General features: G+C 38.2%; 1 protein-coding gene across 1 annotated transcript in view; it reads right to left on the bottom strand.

Annotated features, from left to right (window-relative positions):
* PTPRD (protein tyrosine phosphatase receptor type D) overlaps window positions 1-23,880 on the bottom strand; it is a 2,680,207-nt gene that overhangs the window by 178,267 nt on the left and 2,478,060 nt on the right. The window contains 4 exon segments of the mRNA XM_043972034.1: window positions 538-628; window positions 8,603-8,862; window positions 10,702-10,802; window positions 11,242-11,829. Of these exon segments, the coding sequence (XP_043827969.1) occupies window positions 538-628; window positions 8,603-8,862; window positions 10,702-10,802; window positions 11,242-11,829 (1,040 nt within the window).

The raw sequence follows: 23,880 nt of genomic DNA on the forward strand, positions 1-23,880 counted from the left end.
AGACTTGATATAAGACTGTAAATTTCCCCCCTCCAAACCTATTTTGAATTTCTAGATTTAAACATGAAAGAGACTGAAAAATAATGTCATTATCAGTGAAATTATATGCATCACACACAAAAGCCACAAGATAAGTCAAATGTTAAACGACGGTGCAAACTGCAATTTAGCATTTGTTATAGCTTGGGCCAACACCTCATTAATGAAGTAGGCCATTATTCGAGTTCATATCAATGATTATTAAACCTTCAAGACAACTCACTTCACCTCCTGTACCTCTGCAACTTGGTTTATAATGGGTGAAGAGGAAAATATTAAAGCTAACAATAATTAGACCATTTGTACAATTTACTGCAACTAAATATCTTCTAATTTAAGTAATGGCATCTTTGTGCTGGTCCCCTAAGGACTGTAAACACATGCCATGATAATCCATACTACAAAGACATGTAAAGGTAGCAAATGGCCTAGAGGCCTTAATGGTGTGATCACTAATTAATTAAAGAGCCAACATAATGAAATAAAAGAGACATTTACCTCATCTAATTCCATTTCATCTGGACTTTCCCATGGCTTGATAAATTTTCCACGTGACTTCTTCAAAGGCACAATTACTATGTAGTAACCCCTAAAAAAGAAATAGTTACAGAATAAAATGGTTCAAATAAATTCAGCAGTAAAAGTGTATATATTGACTTAAAACTATCTAAGATTAAAGGCAAATTAAATGGAAGACATATCCTCTTCTCAAAGTACTCATAACCAATTGCATATTTTTTTCACTTTTTCAAACAAAATACACAGGCATTTCATTGCAACTTTGATGATGAAATGTTGTTCTTTGTCCTCTGTTCTTGAAGAGGACCACAATATCAGGGAAGTGAAGTCATGACTTGCAGTGAATTGAATTGAAGTGAGAGAGGTCTATGCAGTCACCAGCCTCACTCTCTCCTACAGAGCCATCTGGGTCAAGTAGCAAGATATACATCAGGATGACTGGAGATGAACTCCAATGTTTTGAGGCAATCCCAGTTATGTGACTTGCCCAGGGTCATACAACTAGTAAGTGTCAAGTGTCTGAAGCCAGATGTGAACTCAGGTCCTCCTGACTCCAGGGCCAGTGCTCTATCCACTATACCTCCTACCTTCCCTGTGATGATAGGGGTAGCTATGTGGTGCAGTGGATAGAGCACTGGCTCTGGAGTCAGGAGGCCCTGAGTTCAAATTCAAACTCAGATACTAGCTGTGTGACCCTGGGCAAATCACTTAACCCCCATTGCTTCTCCGACAAACAAACAAACAAATAAATAAATAAATAAGTTGAAGACACTGAGGCCCCGAGAGAAGACTTGTATTAGATCACACAAGTGGTAGGTAGCCAAGCCACTATCTGAATCCTCTGAGACCTGATGAAATACTATACTATCTCTTGAAGGCAATTCCATAATACAAATGATCAATTAACTTTCTCTGTAGCATATTTTAGTAGAGAAAGACCCAAGGCATTAAGAGGTTAAATAATTCTTCTTAGTGACACAACTAGGATGTTCTAGAGGCAACCCAACTCAGATCTCTCTACTACCTTGGATAAAAGGAGGTATTATCTTCTAATTTATAAGGCTAAACATTCTATTATCAGACCACACCCTCTCCTTTTGATAACTGGCATTTTCACAAAGAGCAAGCATACTAAAATTGTGCACTGGCTTTATAAATATAACTAAAATTATACTTAAACAGGTGGGATTTCTGTAATATAATCCCCCCCCCCATTTTTCCCCTCTCTCCAGTAAAGTGTTCATCTATTAAGGAAGGGCAGTTCTACTAAATTCTACTCTGATGTTCCATCATGAAGGGTAATTGACTATGGAGACGCAACTGCTCTGACAATGGAGCATAAGTTCTGGCAGGTCTTCCTTGAGCCAGAAAGGCTTCAAGTACAGGGCCACAGGTGGACTTTATATTTGGTCAGAAGTTCAGCCTAGCTACATTCTGAGAAGCTCATTACCAGGTGAGCCATGGAGGGGCTGTGATCTGCATCAGAGGACAAACTTGGGGTGATAAGGCCACACTAACAAAACCACAGATCCTGATCCTTACTGAAGGGTGGTGGTGATATGTGATTACTTCCTTCATCTCAGTTAATTTTCTCACAGAATGAAATAAGAAATTATGAATTTATTATGTGTTAAGATAGATGTATAATATTAACTAAGCATGGGGAAGAATGAGGAAGTGGCTGTAACTGAGCATCAGTAACAGTGCTGCAAGTACACTTGATAAACATTTCTCAGAAAATCACCTCCTTTTGTTCAGTACCTAAGAAAAATTGGCCTCCACTAACATGTCTTCTGGTGCCTCACAATCCATATGGAACCATATGGAATCATCTAAGAATCAATACCAACAGAACACAAAATCTGATGGGTCCAACCAAGGTGGAAATGCTTTTATTTTCATCCTAATGTCTGCAATGCTTGCTACTGAATGATGAATGTTTTTGGCCAAGCAACTCATACTAAAGTATGGAGGGACCATAATTTGTGTCCATAGAGGCAATAATTATACAGATAACTCAAAAGGAGCTTTCCCTCTGTGTCTAGAGTAATGAGACAATAAACTGTTCAATCAGTTAGCCACTCTGTCAGCCAGCATTTATCAAGCACCTACTGTGTACCAATAATTATTTAAGTGCTTACTATGTAATAGAAGTTGTTCTAGATGCTGAAAGGTATAATAATTTTAATAAAGATAATGTTCCTGCCTTCATGGATTCCAGAGACTAGGTAAGGTTATGTGATACAAACAAATGGTACAATGCGAAATTCTACATGGAGTAAGTCAGTAGCAACTAGGGTCATCAGGGAAGGCTTCTTGAAAGAGCTAACTATCATTTGAGTTGGCATAGGTAAGCAAGGATAGCTCAGAGTTTAACAAAGAGGATCACCAATGAGCTCCTATCATCTTGAGCTAGGAGACCCAAATATTAAAGTAGTCTGAGGGATGCTATTTCAACCTCTCTTAAGTTTTGAGTTATCACTTCTTCTATAGCCTTTTCTGCATATACAGCTCTTTTTCTACTGTGCTTATTTGCTCATTCTCCTCCCTTCCTTAATCTATTCTTCTGCAGCAATGTTAAACTATTTCTTTAACTTGTGGCTAGGAAAGGAATGGTAATTTGGGAATTAATTAACATAATGGCAGTATATCTATGATGTTATCCCTTGATTGATCTCTAAAATATTCATCAATGGCAGTCAAAACAATGGCCATTTCAAAACAGCCCTTTAATGTTGAAGGCATTGTGGCATTAGATATCTGGAATCCTACATAATTGAAAATCCCTGCCTCTGTTTCAAGCTACCAATTCCTAAATCTTTATAAGCTTAGACAGAGCTAAATATTCATTTCCTTGCCTTTTAGATGTGATATGTATAAACAAGTGTGATATCACTATCTTTACAGTCAAAGGTACTAGAAAGAAATCCTGCTTCTAATGTAACATAATATACAAGTCATTTGACCTTTAGGAGCCTCAGTTTCCTCACTGTATAATGAGAGAACTGGCCTAGATGACCCTGAAGGTCTTAAATTTCTGATACTGTGGTCCCAAGTAAATTGCTTCTATTTTCTTAAGAAAGGAGCTCATACCTTTTAAAAAGGGTACACATATGTATTGTCTAAATTCTATTCCAAAGCTCCTTCCTTCTCCAGGAGTAGATATGGTTGTTACAATTTGGAAAGGCAGCTCTGATGTGTATCTGCACCAAAGGATGCAGTCCAGGGGTTTGAATGGGTTTAGGGGTTGAATGAGATGATCTCCAATAGATGAAAATAAGCCTCTGGTCCTCCCTCTATCTGCACTCCGAATTCACGTGAGTGCCACAAAATGAGTTAATAATTGAGTGACTAATGTTTATCTGCATTTCATGATGAACTGTATTCCCCATGCCTATTTTTCATAGTGAATGCTTAAGTCAATAAATGATCTTAATCAAATAAATTACCTTGTAAAAAACCTTTCTCTTTTGGGTATACCTTCAGGTTTGAAGTTCACAGAAACTTTCTATTTCTCCATTTAACCCAAAGAATCTAAAGACTTTGTAATCTGTTACTTGGATCACAAGTCATGGGGGTCACTGGTCTTTGTTCTGTTATTTTGTCCTGAGCTGATACTATCAGTGCACAATAAATCAACTTCAGCTGCTTACTAGGACAAAAACTCTCAGGAACAATTACATATACAGTAAAGGTGGAGATGGAAATAGAGTCAATAGATTAAGCTGAGAAGCATAGTTCATGGTCTTAATAAATGTCTCTATACAATATTACCAGCTTTCAGACCATGAAGTGAAAAACATTTTTTTCAGTGAATAATTAAGACCTTTTGCTTTCCTACCTACATGTCCTGGCTCATGTCATCTTCTTCTCTCACATTTTTACCTACCAAAATCCTATTCATTCGCCAAGAACTAGGAAATAAAATAGCATTTTCCATTGTTTTTCCTTCATTGACAAATGATCTCTCCTTCCTCTCAACTTCTACTTTCATCAGGTCTTATGAGTTTGACGTCTCTATTCAGATGATTTCCAGATTTATCAATCTAGCCACAGCCTCTCTCCTGAGCTCTAGTCTTCCATTACCAAATGACTGTTAAGTGTTTCAAACTGGATGTCCCATAGTTATCATGAACACAACACTTATAAAACATAATTCATTATCATCTCCCCAAAACCCATAACTCCTCCAAAATCCCCTACTTCTATCGAGGACATCATCATCATCCTTGTAATTACCCAATTTGAAACCAGTGTCATTTTCGAGTCCTTACTCTGCATCACCTTCTATCCAGTGAGTAGCCAAAGCTTGTGCATTCTATCTCTACAACTCTCTCACATCTGTCCCTTTCTCTCTACTCATATAGCTGGCTACTTGGTTCAAGGCTCCATCACATCTTGCCTGGATGATTACAAGAGATATCTAATAAGAGATGAGATCTTCCTCCCTTGCTCCCCTCCCAATCTCTATTCTATCATTCACACAACGGCCAAATTGATTCTTCTAAAGTACAGAACTGACTATGGCAAACCCTGCTTAATAAATCCTAACAGCTTCCAGTCACCTCCAGAATCAAAAACAAGCTCCTCTGGCTAGCATTTTATGTCCTTCAGAACCAGGTTTTATTTTTAGTTAGTCAATAATCATTATTAAGCATCTACAATTTGCTAATTACTCTGCTACATTCTAGGGATACAGAAAGGAGTAAAAGACAGTCCTTGCCCTCAGGGAGCTCACAATCCACCATTATTATACTCTACTCCCCTTCCCATCCTTAATATCTCAGACAAATTGTCCATCTTGTTGGTCCTCACATTGGAAAATACATCTTCTATTTTTCTGTTTTTTCACAGGATAGCCTCCCTTCTCCCATGTCTAGAATACACTCCTTCCTCCACTCCAACTCTTAGCATCACTAATTTCCTTCAAAGCATGGTTGGTCTTCCCCATGCTCCCTCTATATTGTTAGGGCCTCCTCTCCTCCCGCCCATCCAATTCTCTTGTAGCTATTTTGCATATACTGACATATGTACCTATGAGCTTCCCTAATAGAAGAGAAGTCCTTGAAATCTTCTCTTCACTGTTCAATTCCTATCTTTGTATTCACAGGAATTAGTACAGAGTCTGGCAGGTCCTTAATAAATACCTAATTGATTTATTATTATCTGTGTTCATTTCATGGTACATAATACACTGCTCTATATTGTAACTATATGCATTGAAGCTCTATCCATTGCAAGGTTAAAATTACCTGGGGACTCATAGATGTTTTTTAAATACTCACCAAAGTTCCTCCTGCAGTGTTTTGCACACAGTGTGTGAAAAATAACGTGGGACAAGGAGTCAGAAGACCTGTATCTGACTCCCAGATGCTCACTAGCCACGTGACTATGACAATTCATTGCATCACTGAAAGCTTGGGTTTCCTCTGCTGTGAAATGTAGCTAAGAGTAACTTCCCTGCTAATCTTACTATGTACACTCTAAATGACATATTGTATACAGAAGTATTTTGAAAACTGATAAATGGTGTCCAATTACTTGAAAACTATTAAATGCCATCTATCATATTATTTGAAAATTATGAAATATTATCCTAAATGTGAGGTATTTTTATTGACAAACACTAGGCAAATGAACAAATGAATTTTTACTGAACTCCCTAGAGTAGTCCACAAATTTTACAGAACCAACTCTATGATGTCAGACCTGGAAGAATTTCATTTCTCATAAGCAAAAAAGAAGAAAGCCTGGAAACTAAGATAATGGCAAATGTACCATTTCCCCAAAGTACTGCTTCCTGCCATTTAGCTCTATTCTCCCAGAATGGAAAATGGGTCATTTATAGATTATGTTTCTTTTACATAGTCTCTAGCAGAGTTTCTTCTGCAAATACAGTCTACACCGTGACCATTTCTCACTGTCCTACAAGCTTACATAATTTGCATATTTACCCTTCCCCAAGCCCTGCACCAACAATATGCCTCTGGACAATGCCTGTGTCCTAATGCTGTAGGATTGTCAAACTTTTACTTAGATTGCTTTGTGCTGGGCAAATGCCTACTGTAAAATCACCAGAGCTAGCATTTGCTCTAACCATCATGCAAAAGCTGTGAAGAGAGGGGGGAAATTCAGTATTTTAGCCATAGAAACACCCATTTAAAAAGTTCTATGAACCAAATGAGAAAAAATGGCATCTCCTGGAGCAACAGATCCTTACTGCCCTCTTTGCACTAATTCCAATATTGGTGCTACCCAAAGATATGTTTTCTTGTTCCCCTGGTGATAAACATGGATGGCACACGAATTACAGGGGGCATAAGAGAGTTTAAGGAAGGGGAGAAACAGGGTCTGAAGAGGTCCTATTTAGCACCATTACACATTTGGAAAGAAAATGTTTTATGGGGTGTCCAAGACCACCCAGTGGACCTGGCATGGTTTTTGTCTCTGAGTTGGGAAGTAAGAGAAGAGACGTTTGTGCAGGTAGACAAAGCAGCCTTCAATCACCAAAACTGCATTTTTCTCACACAAAAATTATAGGCAGGCTGCCAGAAAGCTCTCACCTAAATAAGAGCTGGCCCAGGGCCATAACTTTTGCACCAGTTTTGGTACATGTGAATAGTTCTATATATCTCCAATGAAATATCTGCCTTCTTTCTAGGATCAGGTGCTGAATAATGAAGGAGGGATGATGTTATCCTTCTTAAACATGAGGGAGATTTCCTGTCATGCGGTCCTTCTCATGTCAGTGTCATAGGAGAGATTACTGACAACAATAACAATAGCCAGAGCATGGACAGTACTTTGAGGTTTGCCAAGTTCTTTATAGATGTTAAGGCATTTGAAGTGAGCTGCTTCTAGTGATATCCCCTAACAAATGAGCTCAGGTCATTAGACTTCAGCAGAGCTCCTCTTTCCTTTCCCTTAGTTCTAATGCTGTTTCTCACTCTGATCCTTTCCCAGTCTACTTTTACACTATTTCCCTTCCCTAGGCAAGGTGGTAATAGTTTCTGGGGCTTGTTAACACGTTTCTATAAAAAGAATGCTTTCCATTCCCTCTTATCCTGTCTTCTGCCATAGCTATTTTCAGGACCAGAGACAGAGAAGAAGGGACTACCAGGTCATTTTCTTTCTTCTCTCCCTACCACTTCTCTTTGCTGCTCACTCACTCCCCCCTCCCCAATTCCATACAAAACAAACCAAAACCAACAACAAATAAGTAAAGGTGAAAAATAAAGGCAACCAAAGAGGAATTATGGACTTATTCATTTACCACCCATTCAGAAGGAGCAGAAGGAAATTTAAGCCTACCAGGAAACTGGAATGGCTTTCCCTTTCATTCTATGAATCTTCCTCAAGCCATGGATCTCTTACAGATTCATTGATTCTTCTTCAGTTTAATCAAATTAATTACTGAGATCCGCCCCCCCCCTTTTTCTAGTCATCCTACCTGTTAAAGTCATTTGGCGGGAGAAGGGAGGGAAGAGTATCTAAGAGAAGTCTTCCCTATTTTCCAATATTCAGGAAGAGGAACAGAACTAAGCAAAAACTACAATGAAAAATGCACCACTTCAGAGAAGTCAAATTGTGCTCTTAAGTATATTTAATGGAACACTTACTGTGCTTCTTCCCTGAAGTCTGCTTCCAATCAGTCTTATTGTGGTGTGACAGAGACCAAAGGTTCTCAAAGGTTGCGCCATTGGAACTTCGGGCTCTGGCACCAAAGCTTTGACTATAGACTGTGTCTGGACTGTAGTTTGCCTTTGAGGATCAACCTAGGTTGAGGTGGACCACCTGAAGGTAGCAGCATCATCTCCATTTCCCCCTTTCATTCTCCCTTATTGTTAACCCCATTTTTACAATTCATAATTTTTCTTTTACATTTAATTGCCATTATTATGGCAATTTGATTTCAAGAAGCCTTCTGTCAATTGATAACCCTCTGTCAATTGTGAGGCTTTCATTCTTCTCTCATACCATTACTCCTTCCCCTCCTGTCCCTGCCCCCTTCTCCCATTTGACCCTATTTTCTTAACAAACTTACTTTATGTTCTCATTTGCTGGTACTTCTGGCAGTTGCACAGTTATCATCCCATCCAGGTTAGTTTTCCCAATGAAGGCAGGTTTGGTACGCAGGACATCTGGAGCTGTCTTTGCTGTTACTCTATGCTGAAGACCACCAGCACTATTTCCTCGATTTGTGAGAACAAATGAATAGGATTTCTCAGGCTTTAGGTTGACAATTAGTTTCTGTGTGGCCCGGCCATCTACCTCAACGACCATTTTCCCATCATCATAAAGGATCTAAACAGAAACAGCCATTCGACAATGTCTGATTAACAAAGGCACAAATTGGGCTATCTATATTGATATGTTCTTGTTGATCTACTAGTAATAAGCTTCGTGAAGGCCAAAAATGTTTTATCTGAACTTGGAATCTCCCCTCTTAAAACTAGCAAAGTGCTTCCATAAAGCAGGAGTCAGCTGAATGGGATTGGTGAAAATATAAATTAACCCAACAGGATTGCATGAGCATTCTGAGCTCTGCAGAATTCCCAACAATAAGGGGCCCATTATCCTTTCATAAAGTTCTTTTTCTTTCTATATAATCTTTTTTTTCTTCTCTAAAGACAGAAACATATGATAGAGTGAATATGGAGATTTTTGTTAAGTTCTTCATGGAACAGAGATGCACTTGAGATTTTCAACGTACTATTAACACCAAGAGTTTTCTAAAAGTTTCCATTCTTTTTCATCTTAAAGATGTTTTTTTAACTCCCTAGGGTATAGTGAAAAGAATATTTGGAGTTGAAAAAAATTAATTTGAATCTGGGCTCCATCATTTTCTCCCTGCCTAGAGATATGTCACTGAAATTTTCTAGGTTTCAATTTACCAATCCATAATATAAGAGGTTTATAGTAGGTATTTTCTAGAGTCCTTTCTAGCTCAAAATCTGATGATGTTAAAAAGTTACAGAAGCAATGAAAGGAAGAGCTTCAAGAGACTTTAAGGATTACCTAGTCCTAGCCTTGTTGTCGTTTGTCCTCTGTTCTGGAAGAGGAACATAACATCATGGAGGTGATGTCATGACCTGTAATGAATTGGATTTAAGTGAAGCTGGACTGTACAAAGTCACCAGCCTCATTGTCTGCTCCAGAGCCATCTGGATCCAGTAGCAAGATATAGGTCAGGATGACTGGAGATGGTCCTGGATGCTGTGGGAGACCTTGGCCTTTTTAAGCTAAGATCTTTCCCAGATCTCAGTTTGTCTGAAGCAATATCCATTCAGTAATTAAGGCTAGGTAAGAAAGGAGGCAAAGAATGGCCTCTTTTATCTAGTATTAAAAAAAATAAATCTGGGAGGGGAAGTCCCTCAAGATTTCTGGCCAAAACAGAAACAATTACTATTTACCCCCCACTCTGAGCCTTCAAGATCCCAAACAATGACCAAAAGGGGCTTGGGCTGGGAATTATTGTTAGCCAATCAATGACAATTAGAGTGATTTGGGTTTAAGGCATGGTCCTTAAAAAAGAAATCTATCCCATAAACCCCAAGATATCTTGAGAGGTTTCAGCAATCAAATTTTATATTCCTTTGGGCAGAGCCCTAGCCTAGCCTCTATACCACACAATAATTCTTTTTGCTGAACTCTACCAGTGAGAGTCAAGAAGAAATTAAAGGATGTAAAAGAAAATCTGGCAAAATAACAAATTTAACCACTGTACCCTAAGCTAAATTCATTACAGATAGGTAGAAGGCAAGGAGATGTATTTCTCTGGAGAAGGGTCAAAGGTTCTGATTTAGATTAGGAAAGTTCAAGTTGGATGTATTCAAAGCAGATTAATTTGTTTTTCACTCCCTGCTGTGTTTAGAACCTAATAGCCTGAAGTAGGGTTTATATCTCGCACTATATGCAACACCAGCCTTCTGATTTGAAATGCTGCCCTCCTAGACTTACATCCAGGGTACAAGTTCATTACACCAAAGGGCAAATGCTAAGACCGTGTTCAGTACTACTGGTTCTCATGCCACTGAAATATAGCAGAAGAAAAAGTTCCCCCCCACCACCCTGCTCAGCAACTGGCTCATCTATCACCCCCAATTTTATCCATGATGGTTTACAAATGAGAAAACAACTTACTTTGAAAGGCATGGCAGAATTATAATTCTCTGGAATCTCCCAAGACAGCAATACTGATGTCTTCATTACTGCTTTGACATGAAAATTTTTTGCAAACACTGCTGGAAAAGGAAAAACAATGTATTCAAACTATTTCTAAAAACTCACTACCTATCCCTTTTCCACCACTAACCAAAGGGAATAAACTACTCCGCTTCCTATTTTGATCCATGTGAGAAGTGTCGGTGTCCTACCTTTTTAAGGCATTCACTTTAATACCCCATTCTTACAAAGGTAGTTCCTTTCACACCAATTCATTTAACTACTTTGTGCTTTCCTTACCTGAAGATAAATGTGCGACTGTCAGCCAGACTTGCTTGGCATGGGATAACTGAAATCTACAGCACCCGAAACATATTAAGATTTGCATACGTTACCTTGTGCTCTTGTTGAACCTATTAATATGAATGGGCCGATCAGTTTTATTTACAGCTTCAAAACACTGATATCCCAAGACCGACATTCCTTTCAAGGAGAAGGCCATAAGCAGACAAATCCTACCTTGATCCACAGGCAGTGTCCTGAACTGGACACTTGGACTATATGGACCGGGCCCTTTGCTTGTGTGAGCACGTACTTTTACATCATATGTGGTATCTGGTTTTAGGCCAGTGATTGTCATAGTGGTATCGGCGGGAACAATGAGCTGCTCCACCGGGTGGTGGGGGATGTTGATATCCCTGTACAGAAGGGTGTATTTGGTGATAATGCCATTTCTCTCTGCTAGGACAGGTGGCTGCCAAGATAATTGGACTGATGTGGAGGTGGTGCCTTCTGAATGAAGGTTCTGCGGGAATCCATTGGGCACTTCTTCTGGAACAGAAATCTCCTTGACCATCTCCTCCCCAAAGCCCACTTTGTTTTTAGCGGAGAGCCTGAAGATGTAAGATGCTCCTTTATGGATATCCATAGCAGTAAAGTGGTCTTCTTTCTCAGAGAATTCAAGGGTCGTGAGCAGCTCCATGTCCTTTCGGCCAAATTTTAGACGATAGCCCTGAAGGGGGCCAAAAGTGTCAACAGGAGGATGCCACTGGATGAGTGCAGTGTTCATCTGGGTGTGACTAATCACCAGCCGGGGTTTCCCTGGAACTGTAGCACAACATGACTTCACCATGGGAGGTTGGGTTATGAAAATTAAAAAATACATTCTAATATTTGGATTTTTTTCTCTCTATCCCCACCCCCCCAGAAGCTGTATTACCTAAGGTCATATGCAGGTAATCATGTGATATGCCTCCTCTTAGGCCTGAGAACTTAAAGGACCTCTCAAAATTATCTATTCCTATACTTTCCTTTTACAGAGAAGAAAAGTGAAGTTCACAAAGGGAGACTTCACCAGTGATGCACCACGGGTAAGAAACAGAGCCAGCAAGGAATTGGATGTCGGTCTTTTAATCCCAAACCAGGTTCTCTTTTCACTCTAATATCTAACACAACAATTCAGTTTGAGTTTTATTTAGGTGTTAACTACTTCCAAATTCTAGGAAAAAAAAAAAAGTATGGAAGGCTGATTTTGACCAACCAGATGAAGAAGAGATTCTGAGACATAGAAGAGCCCTTCAAGGTCACCTTGGCCTTTACAGGAATTTCTCCTACATTTTTCCTGAGAAAATGATCGTTCACCTTCCGTTTGAATACTTCTTGATAGGTCTACTTTGAAGACCTCTTTGAAGCAAATAGATTATGGCAAGATAACCAACAGGGCTTTCTGCAAAATGAGTTCTGTCAAAACAGTCTAATTTCCTAAATGACAATGACCGGTAGATTGAGGAGAAGTAACAAAGAATTCCTGTTTTGATGTTAGCAAAGCTTTTGATTCTGCCCTTTATGATGTAATCGTCAATAGTTCAGTACATCAGAGGTCTCACATTGGTGAGGATCCTGAAGCCACCAAGGCAGATCTTTAAAAAGAGTCATCACTAGCCTCTTAGGGATGACCCTCTTCAAAATGAAATAGGTAATTAGCCCCAGGTAAGACAGTTTCAGAATATAGCATAATTATTCTCAATAGTTTTCCAACTATTAAGGATATTATTTCAGTTTTCCTATAAAATTCAGTTATGTAAAAGACTTCCTGAAAATAATCTTATTAAATTAGAATATTAAAATGATCTCTTATAAAGGTTCATTGGCAAGAGCACTGGGTTTGGAACTGAGGGAATCTTGCCTCAACTACTTAATTACCTGTGAAACCTGTGACCCCTCTTTGGGTCCAATCTTTCTCCTCTGTGAAATAAGGGGGTTAAACTAGATGGTTCTGAAGGTTCCTTCCAGCTCAAACCACTGAAATATCAGTTTTCACTATACTAGTAACTAAGGTTAATACTTCTCAACTAAAAGTATTACCTAGAGAAACAACTAGACTCAACTAGAAGTATTAACTAGAGAAACAAAGCACATCTTACTAAGTTAATCAAGCCATATTCTCCTTTTAGGCATTTTTCCCTATATGCTCTGAGGGCCATACAAATGCATTTCATTCCTAGGAAATGTTAGGGAATCCTGTGCCCTGTGGATTTCACATAGAAACACCATACTGGTCAAGAAGATCTGTGACAGAAGGGAGTGAGTGGGTATACAGATATCTAATGGTTCCCTTCTTCCAGCATCACAGTGTAGTGGGAAGATAAGAGATCCAAGTTCTTGCCTTTTTGTTGCCATAAACTAGAGGAAAGGTTAACTTTAAGAGAGATGCCCAAAGTCACATGAGTAGTAAACAGGGCAGTGAGGGGTGGGGTGAGTAGAAAGTAGCATTTTCCTCCTCCATATAAAGAAAAGTCTGGGGCAGTTAGGTGGTGCAGTGGATAGAGCACCAGCCCTGGAGTCAGGAGTACCTGAGTTCAAATCCAGTCTCAGACACTTACTAGCTGTGTGACCCTGGGCAAGTCACTTAACCCCAATTGCCTCACTGAAAAAAAAAGCATATAAAGAAAAGTCAGTTTATGGTTCTCAAAAATGAAGTATAAAAAAAAAAATAGAAGGGGCAGCTAGGTGGCACAGTGGATAGAGAGCACCAGCCCTGGAGTCAGGAGGACCTGAGTTCAAATCTGGCCTCAGACACTAAACACTTACTAGCTGTGTGACCCTGGGCAAGTCACTTAACCCCAACTGCCTCACTAAAAAAAAAAAAAAAAGAAGAAGAAGAAGAAGAAGAAGAAGAAGAAGCAGAAGAAGAAGTAGACAAGATAACTGAGGTAGGAAAGAAATTACTCAAAGGAGGAAATGAATGATAGCAAAACAGGAACATTATATGACTGTGCTCTGTTATTCCAAATGATCAAACTGAAACCTTACATGGTCTTAGATGCTGAATTCCAGCTCCAACACTTACTGTATAACCATGAACAAGTCGCATTGCCTCAATTCAGTTTCCATGTCTCTAAAATGGGGCAAGGAAACTTTTCAATACAGGCTTCTCAGGGTTTTCATAAAGAAAGTCTGCATAAACATAAACCTTAAACAACTTATATCCACCTTACCGAAAAGGGAGCTCATGTTTTTATTTTCTTGTCCCTTTTCTCTTTTTTATTTATTATTTTTATTCTGCCTAGACAATGCAATAATGAGGCAGGTTATTCTGAACCTTTGAAGCTATAATTCTGATTTCTTTCAGTTTTAGAATGGCAATCAGGAAATATTTCACCATTTAATTATAATAGGTGATAATTCCAACATGAATTACTTACAAATTAGATATGGCTTAAAAAGTTATTCATTTCCATTAGAAAATTAAATTGTAAAACAACTGCATTTCAAAAGCCTTTTCTGCCTCATTTGAGTGGGGTATGGAATGGTTATGAGTTGCCCCTCGGTATTAGATAGATATCAAATAAAGAGGAATTCAACTGTTCATCATAGGACAGTTTTTCATTATACTATACAGCAGAGATATAAAAAATATGGCTCACAGGTCACCAGTAACCCTCTTGGTGCTGTTTAACCAGATTAAAAATGTATTTTGGAAGTATTTAACAAATTCAAAAATACAAGAGAACATAGGTTGCATTAATATATGGTTCTCTCAATCAAAATGTGGCTTTGAGGGATCCTTATATACAGCTTAGTGGTCCCCTTTCAATTTGAGTTTTACACCAATGTGATACTGAGAGGGACTCAAGAGGTCTCCTTTTGTAGATGAGAATACTAAGGTCTGGAAAGGTTTAAGTGATTTTGCCCAAGGCCAAAAAGGTGTTACATAGCATCAGCAGGGGTCTGAGCCCAGATAATCTGACTTCAAATGTAGCAAGCTTCCCACTGTAAGGCACTGCACTAAATCCAATCAAAGTACACGCAAGGGGAGAAAATAATAACTCATCACAGATTCTAAGGGAAAAACTTCTGCAAGCTGTCACCAAGTTATTTACATGATACATTGCTTTTATGCATATGACAGTTCTCCCATTTAAGACCATTTTCATTTTTGAAAAATTGATTGGTAGTCTCTAGAAAGAAGGTAAGAATGACTGCCAGTCTTCCAGGAGTAGAGAAAAGGCTTAAGGCCTTTCTGTGAATGTGCATGTTAAAACATACAGTCACACAGATACCCAAGAACTTTTCCATCTTTATGATTGCAAAGATCTCATTTAAGCTATGTTGTGGGAGAAAGCATTACCTTGCATACAGAACCCTGCTTACGCCCAAGTAAGTAAAACTAAAAGGGCAGTTAGGTGGCACAATGGATAGAGTACTGGGTTTGGAATCTAGAACTCATCTTCATGAGATCAAATCCAGCCTCAGACACTTACTAGCTATGTGATCCTGGACAAGTTACTTAACCCTGTTAAGCTCAGTTCCTCATCAGTTAAATGAACTGGATATAGAAATGGCAAACTGCTCCAGTACCTTTGCCCAGAAAACACTAAAAGGGGTCACAAAGAGTTGGACAATGTAAAGTCAATAAGGACATCGTAATCAAGTCATTTAAACTTTCGGAGCCTCAGTTTCCTTATCTGTAAAATTAATGAGATTATATGACTTTTTAAGGCCTGACTCCCATAAGCCTAAAATGTTTTAAAGAAAATTATATATTTAATAACATATAAGTAATCTGGCTACAACCTACCCCACCAGCTGCAATTCACACTATCCCCTTCATGCATTCAACTTTCCAAGTACACTGGACCAAATAAATTGTTACCCTGTAACTCTCCTGACTATATATCCATGCAGGACATACACTATGCATACAATGCATTCACTTCTTATCTTTATTTGCTGAAACCTTTCTCTTCTTTCAAAGTTCAGCTCCAATGCTACTTCCTCCTTAAAGCCTTCCTTCTGTACCATACCCCACCCCCAACCCTAGCTGAAAATATTCTTTCTCAGATTTTCTTTAGGTCAATTTTTCCTGTTTTGTTTTGTTTTGTTTTGTTTTTTGGTGAGGCAGTTGGGGTTAAATGACTTGCCCAGGGTTACACAGCTAGTAAGTGTCAAGTGTCTGAGGCCAGATTTGAACTCAGGTACTCCTGAATCCAGGGCTGGTGCTTTATCCACTGTGCCACCTAGCTGCCCCCTCTGTTTTGTTCCTTGTATCATATTTATTTATTTGTTTCCTCCAATCACCAACTTCCTTCCCCCTTTTAGACAGCAAATATTCGTGAGAGCAAGTAGCAGGCGGGGCCTTTGAATCTTTGTATTCTCACTGCCTAACATAATGACCACTATCACATAAATACAGTTTATTGTACTGAACTGAATAGCTAAAAACAGACCATATAAGGACAAAATAATATAGGGTTAAACACAGTCCATGGCAAATATGTCAGAACTCACCACAAATGTTAAATAAGACTAAGATAAGATTTGTAATGTTCTGTCACTAAATTATGTCTGGAACATAGTTGGTATTTAATAAATATTGATTGAATTTATAGCAATAATTTGGTCTGCTAAGAAAATGCCTAAATTATCATAAACTGGCAAATCCCAAAGTCAGGTAAGAATACTTGCAAGATGTACAGGGCCTTTTAAAAGGCAACTACATGGGGGCAGCTAGGTAGTGCAGTGGATAAAGCATGGCCCTAGATTCAGGAGGACCTGAGTTCAAATCCAACCTTAGACACTTGACACTTACTAGCTGTGTGACCTTGGGCAAGTCACTTAACCCTCATTGCCCTGCCAAAAACAAAAACAAAAAACAAACAAAAGGCAACTACTGTATTCTAGATATAGTTTTCATTTCTAGGAGTTAGCAGCTCCCTGAGGCCATGCCAATGTTAAGAATACTGCAGAAGTAAGATTAAGAAGGAGATTTTCATGAGTCCCTTTGGTAGGTTTTTGGTTTTGTTTGTTTTTGGTGTTGGAATTAAGGAGAACATTTTGAAGAGTCCTTGTTTTGGAGTTAGTCAATGTTTATTCATCCAGAATGCCATCTACCTACACACATAAGTTTATGCATGGTATTTATATGAAACATGTAGAAAGGCAACATAGTGGTAGAGAGGCAGTTTTCATGTCAGAAAGATCTGGGGTCCTTCCTCTGATATATAATGCCTGTATGACCCCAGAAAAGTCCCTTAATCTCTCAAGTGCCCAAGGCAAAAAAATTGTTGTTGAGTACTTTCATTCCTGTCAGATTCTCAGTGACCCCTTTTGGGATTTTCTTGTCAAAGATACTAGAATGATTTTCCATTTCCTTCTCCAGCTCATTTTGCAGATGAGGAAACTGAGGCAAAAAGGGTTAAGGGACTTGCCCAGGGTCACACAGCTAAGAAGAAGCTGAGGCTGGATTTGAACTGAGAGCCTATCCACTGCACCACATAGCTGCCTTCAGAATAATACTGGTCAGAAATTTTACAGTGCTTTACAGTTTGCAAAGTGCTTTACAAATATTACCTCATATAAAATATGTACATTATATAATATATAAATATATATCATGTATTGCAACTATATGGCATATAAAAACTATCTGACTTCCAGTAACAGAAAGGTGCCAATCTGCATTGGTAAAAGGAACTTCCTCACTGGGAATGAAATCATAGATCCAAGCCCATCAACATATTATAAAGATACAATAATTCTCTAAAACATTTAAATTAAATACTACAGCAATAATCCTAGCATTCTTCATTTTGTTATTATTGCCCTGATAAAAACAAGTTTAATTGCATTGCCTGAGAAACTAAGTGGACAAAATTTTAAAGTCTGGTAAGGCTATGCCAGACTGATTCAAGGAAGATATTAACACCATTAATATGTGTTGGGTATGGGGATAGACTGAGATCAGGAAAAGTAACATAAGAATTTATCATATTGCTTTGGCCATCATGTGGAGCAATAGTAAACTAAGTTATGGGTTGACATTCAAGATACCTAATGATACCTGGATCAGTAGTTACAGATTCACCAAATTATACTGATTCCTTTACTCCTTGAGTGGCTGAGACTTGTTTATATCTCTGGCCATGACAACAAAGTTCATTTAGTAAAGGAAAGCAAGGAATAGCAAATTAATTTGTCCTATTCCATTGATAGAAGTCTTCAAAATGACATGGTCAATTATCAACAGAGAAGTTCTCCCATAATGAATAAGGATACACAATAATTATTAGAAGCACGTCAGCCATATGCACACTGCTGAAATTGCTCCATCCTAGGCAAATTTAACAGACTAAAACTTCATAATAGGATTCAGTAGAGAGAGAAGACACATATGTGCTACCTAAAATGCTGACATTAGCAGCCAAAGAATAAAAGACTCATCACATGCCCTCATTGTTTAGAAACTTGGGGCATTAGTCATTGTAACAAAAACTCATCTACATGAATCGGTCAATAATATATCTAAGCCACAAAAGAAAAAAGCTGTATAACCCAAGTCAATGATGCAAAGAGATGATGGTCATCAAGTATATTATTTCTAGCCAAACACCACTCAAGGAGAACAATTCAGGTCATCCTTTCTTTGGCCATCTTAGAAATTTTGCTTTTATAATGGGGAAAAAATTACTGGACAAGAAATCAGAAGACCTGCATTTAAGTTCTGGATCTTCAGCTAAGTGTATGTGTCATTTAAGGAAAATTATTTTCTCTGAGTACTCTTTATTTTCTTTATCTTGTAGTTATCAATCTATTTGAGGAGTGGGACAAAATGATAATAATAAAAATAAAAGCTGGCATCTACAGCTGTTTAAGATTTGGAAAGCACTTTGCAAATGTTATTTTATTCTCACAACAACCCAGGGAGTTAGGTAGGTGCTATTATTACCTGAATTAAATGAGGAAATTGAGGCAGACTTAAGTTAAGTGACTTGTTTTTAGTCACATAGTTACTAAGTGTCTGAGGCTGGATTTGGACTCTCGTATTTCTGACTCCAGCTCTGACTCTGACTCAGTGCTCTAACCACTACACCACGTAGCTACTTTTGGTAATCTCTATATTCCCCTCCAACAATGAAACCAAATCAAAACTTCTTTGAAATTATAGAAATAATCCTAGTAATAATAGTTCACATTTATATGGCATGTTAAGTACTTCACATATAGTAGCCTGAACTTTAAAGACTCCCATAGGAACAAGGGTTTTTTGTAAATGTTTGTCCAAGGGCATGACTAATTTGTGCTGAAATTCTAAAGAGGACTGACAACTACGTACACTGCACTGAGGTTTCTTTTCTATCCTCTGTACCCCAAGAGACTGTCCTTGATACTGAATAATAATCCTTTAATAAATCAGTATAGTGCAATACTAGTTAACTGCTCGGTTAAATTCTGAAAAAAGAATTAATCTGTGCTTTGCAATTAATGAGCTTCCTTCAACAATGACCTTGTTGTTGACCTTGACCTTAGAGTAATAAAACTAATGACATTAATTCAAGGAGGTTAAGTGATTTGCCCAAGACCACCCAGCTAGGTCTAGAATTCTTCATGCTATCTGTGTCTAATTTAGTTAGCGGTCAAACCAGTATTAGAACTATAACCTCATGACTTCTTGCCTAGTGATCATTTCAATCTAACAAACATTCATTAAACACATACTATGTGTAAAACATTGTGCTAGGTACTGGGAATAAAAGGTGAAATATTAGAGACCCAGTTATCCTAGAGCTTACAATCCAATCTAGGAGAAAATGATGTACATGGGTCACAGTGATAGAAGGGAAAGTGAAATGAGTACAAAAATTGTCATGCAAAGTACAATGAGAAATTTAAATGGAGGGAGGGATCACTTTCACTACTAGAATGGTAGTCAGGGCCTTGCTGAGCTTATGGCACCTTGAACTGGTCCCTGAAGTAAGAGTGAAATTTCAACAGAGAGAAGAAGCAGAAAGATTCTATCCCAGGAATGGATGATGGCATGAGCAAAGAAATGCAGATAGGAAAGAGACCTGGATAACAACAGGGGATAAAGAATTGTTCCTTTTATCTGAAATGTGGAGTAATATTTAGGCACACTTTACAACCTTTAAAATGCTACATGAATGTTTCATTGTTAGTAGCACCAGCAGCAGCAGCAACATCATCATCCTTATGTGAAGAAGTGTGAAATATGTCTGGAAAGGTAAGTTGGAACCAAATTATGCAGGATCTTAAATACCAGGATTTGAAGATTTCATACTAATTCTGTAGGAGTGTTGGACTCAGAAGAGTACATCAGGAAGATTTGGGGGGCAGTGGTGCAAAGCTTGCTCACAACCATCATGCTTCTTTCTCCTGTCCTGATGCTCATCTTTAGTTCTAGGGAGGTAGTGGCATTCCAGGTCTCGTTCTCAAACATATTAGAAACAAGGGACTCCAAAGATCAGAAATAAATCATGTCTTTGAAGAATTACATGACAAAAGAAAAAAGATGATTTAATCATGCTTAAGGAATAACAGGTGGATAGCCAGAACCCTCCACTGGCACCCACCTGATGTTAGAAGAAAATGAGCAAGGCCTCATGAATGCTGAGTTGAATCATCTAAAGTAAACTTTCAGGAGAAGTTGGAAAAAGTATCACACAGAATGGGAAGCTATGGATGGGTGGCAATTTTCATCACTATACACACATGCATATGTTTATATGCACACATATGTATGCATACACATATAGGTGCCACATATATTTGCATATATATGTATGCATATGTATAGGCTTACATAGTCATATTATACCATTTAAAATATATTGATCAGTGTTGCTGATTTTTAAAAAATCTCTTTTTTTTCTTCTTTAAAATATTTTTTGTTATAAGGGATGGCTCTCTAGGAGGGGTTGGAGGAAGGTTCAGGGGGAAATTGAGGCAACATAAAAACAAAAGCTATCAAGATTTTATCAAAAAAGAAATATGCCTAAATTGTGATACAGAAAAGATGTATGCTAGCTCTACCTTCCTGTATCATTACTGAGGCTTTCTATTTTTTTTCCTGGGATGGGAGGGTGGCGAGACTAAAGCAATGGGCTGGTAATAAGAGAGAGCTGGTTTTGACCCATTGATTGATTCTCACCCACTGCGAGGGGGGGGGGCGCATATATTCTGCCATTACTGCCAGATCTGCTACTGCCATTCCCCTCTCTGACAGGTGCTTCATTCATAGCCAAGAACAAGGGACAGAAAGTGAACTGGAAGCACTAAAATGCACCACTGAAAGATGTGAGAAGAGTTCCAATGGTGTGATAGCTACAGGGACAAGGCCCAACTGAACAGAACCCTGCAGGTTCACATGGCAGAAGTGAAAACAGGCAGCAAAAGATAGCCTTGAGAGTTTCTACAAGTTAAAGGAGCTCTAAGCCTTTTTGAGCCAAGAAGTTTGGAGAAATTAAGCCAGAACCAGAAAAAGAATGGAAACAGGAAAGAAAGAGAGAGGGGCAACATAGTGTTTGCTTATTAAAGTTATGATTTTTCCTCCAAAAGTAGGTTTTATTTCAATTTACTTGGTATACTAGAAGTTGAGCTCTCTCAAATCTGGGCTGGGATACAGTTACTACCTTCATCTTCATCTTCCTGGTAATCAATCAATAACTGGCATTTGCATCTTGTTTTAAGGTTTATAAAGCATTTTCCTGGTAATGAGGGAGGTACTGCATCTACTATAGTTTCCATTTTACCAGATGAGGAAAATGAGGCTCAAGAGAGAATAAATGACCTGACACACAGCTAGTCAAGTTCCTGAGCAAAGGTACATGGAATTCTAAGCGAAACCTGACTCTGTATCTTCCATCATACAATGGGGGCAGAATAGATTTAATCATCCTACATTATCAGAGACTTAATCAGCAGGTGAAGGAAAAGCAAGTTAAATATCTGTCTAGTCAGGATGGAGAGGGCCCAGCTGCCAGTATGCACTGTGAATATTCTGACCCTAATTTGGGAGAATAGTCCCTTTCACCTTAAAAGTGCAAGGCATATATATATTTTTTCATTCCTTGTTTTATGCCCTGGTTGACCTATCACAACCTTTCATTTCCAAAGCCATTTAAGACTGTAACTTATAACCATGATTCCCAAAATACTCAATTCACATAGCTGGCCTTTTTGAATAGAAGTTAGAGAATTTAGAGGCAGAAAGCAGGGACTAAAGAGAAGATCAATTCAATCAATCTTTCATTTTACAAATAGGGGAAATATACTCCACAGGAGTTCTGCCAACTTTAAGCCAAAAAAAAAAAATCTAATGTAGCAGCTGAAAAAAAAGTGTTGCTACACACAAAGGAAAATTCATATTAAATCTGGATAATGGGTTGATCTATACCCTATATAGTAGAAAAAATTAATGTGCTAATCATGGAAAAGTACCATTGACAAAGGAAGGAACTATGAAGGGACAATCTGATCGTGAGAAACCAGTCAGAGAGCTGCCTCAAAACTCCATCCTTAGGGACACAAACATTATATCAGCAGGTTAAACAAAAATCTTCTCTCTTTTCAAAGTTATCACAATTTGATAAACCTCTATTAACATATATATCATAAATAACTATCCCATAACTAAAAGTTTTGATAATAAAAGAAAACCCCATGAGAAGTACTGAATTTGCCCTGTGTGCTATAAATAAAAACCTGTTTAGTTGAGGTTGTTAGAAGCTCACATATCTGCAGTATAAATTCAGTAATTCTTTATAATGTCTATTGTGCTGTTATTTATTATAGTATTTCAGTCTTTTTTCAGTGACGCCTGACCCTTCATAACCCCATTTGTAGTTTTCTTGGCAAAGATACTGGAATGGTTTGCTATTTCCTTCTCCAGCTCATTGTACAGATGAGGAAACTGAGGCAAACATGGTTAAGTGGTTTGCAGGGGGTCACACAGCTACTAAGTGTCTTATACTGGTTTACTCCCCCTCTCCCCCAAATTAGATTATCATGTTGTTCCATCAACTGTGAGGGAATACCATGAATCTACCCCTGGGTTGGCAGAGCAGGAAGGAACACTTGCTTTTGAAGTGATTCTAATTATATAGATTGATTTTTATTCCCTGGGCTTGAGGAGTGGGACCCTCTTTAAAAAAAAGGGAGTATGTTGTTGAGCTGAAAGCTCTGTCTTTATACTCGAGCTACTGTAGATTAAAAGCTGGAAACATTCCTCTTCTGAAATTCTGAATGAATTTCTACCCATTAAAGATGTTCCAAAGCCCTAAATAAATTGTTTTATAATGAATAAATACTGAAACATTTCAGGAGTGACACTGAAACTAGATGATGCAAGGAAATCACTAAGGCTATTTTTCTAATGTGTGCCAATGATGTAGTAAATCCTTTAGCTTTGCCCTACTTGCATGAGCCACATATTATTGATATGCCAGAGCATAACAGTACCTTTGTACCAAGGTTCAGTCATAAGTGAATCATTAGGATAAGGTTATAAACTCAGGGAAATGAGGATTTATGCTGGAACTGTGGTTGTTACTTTTGCATTTGTGAATTCTATTGCTGTGGGTCAGACCTGGATCATCTGTCCTCAGCTGCTGACTAGTTCCTCAATCAGTAAACCACCAGCATTTATGCAGCACCTACTGTGTACAGAGTACTTAATTTAGGCACAAAGGGAAGGAGATACCATTGGGCACTTTCCTGGGGAAAAATAAAATTGAAGCAGCTTCCTAAAACCTACATTACCCTTAGGTTATAGACCTGTAATCTTACAATTCATTACCAAGGTTTTTTCCTTTCTTTATATCTTTAACCACAGGTAAGTCCCCATAAGGTTGTACTTAGAAT

Source organism: Dromiciops gliroides, chromosome 1 (genome assembly GCF_019393635.1).
Source record: "Dromiciops gliroides isolate mDroGli1 chromosome 1, mDroGli1.pri, whole genome shotgun sequence".
In the NCBI taxonomy this organism is placed as follows: Eukaryota; Metazoa; Chordata; class Mammalia; order Microbiotheria; family Microbiotheriidae; genus Dromiciops; species Dromiciops gliroides.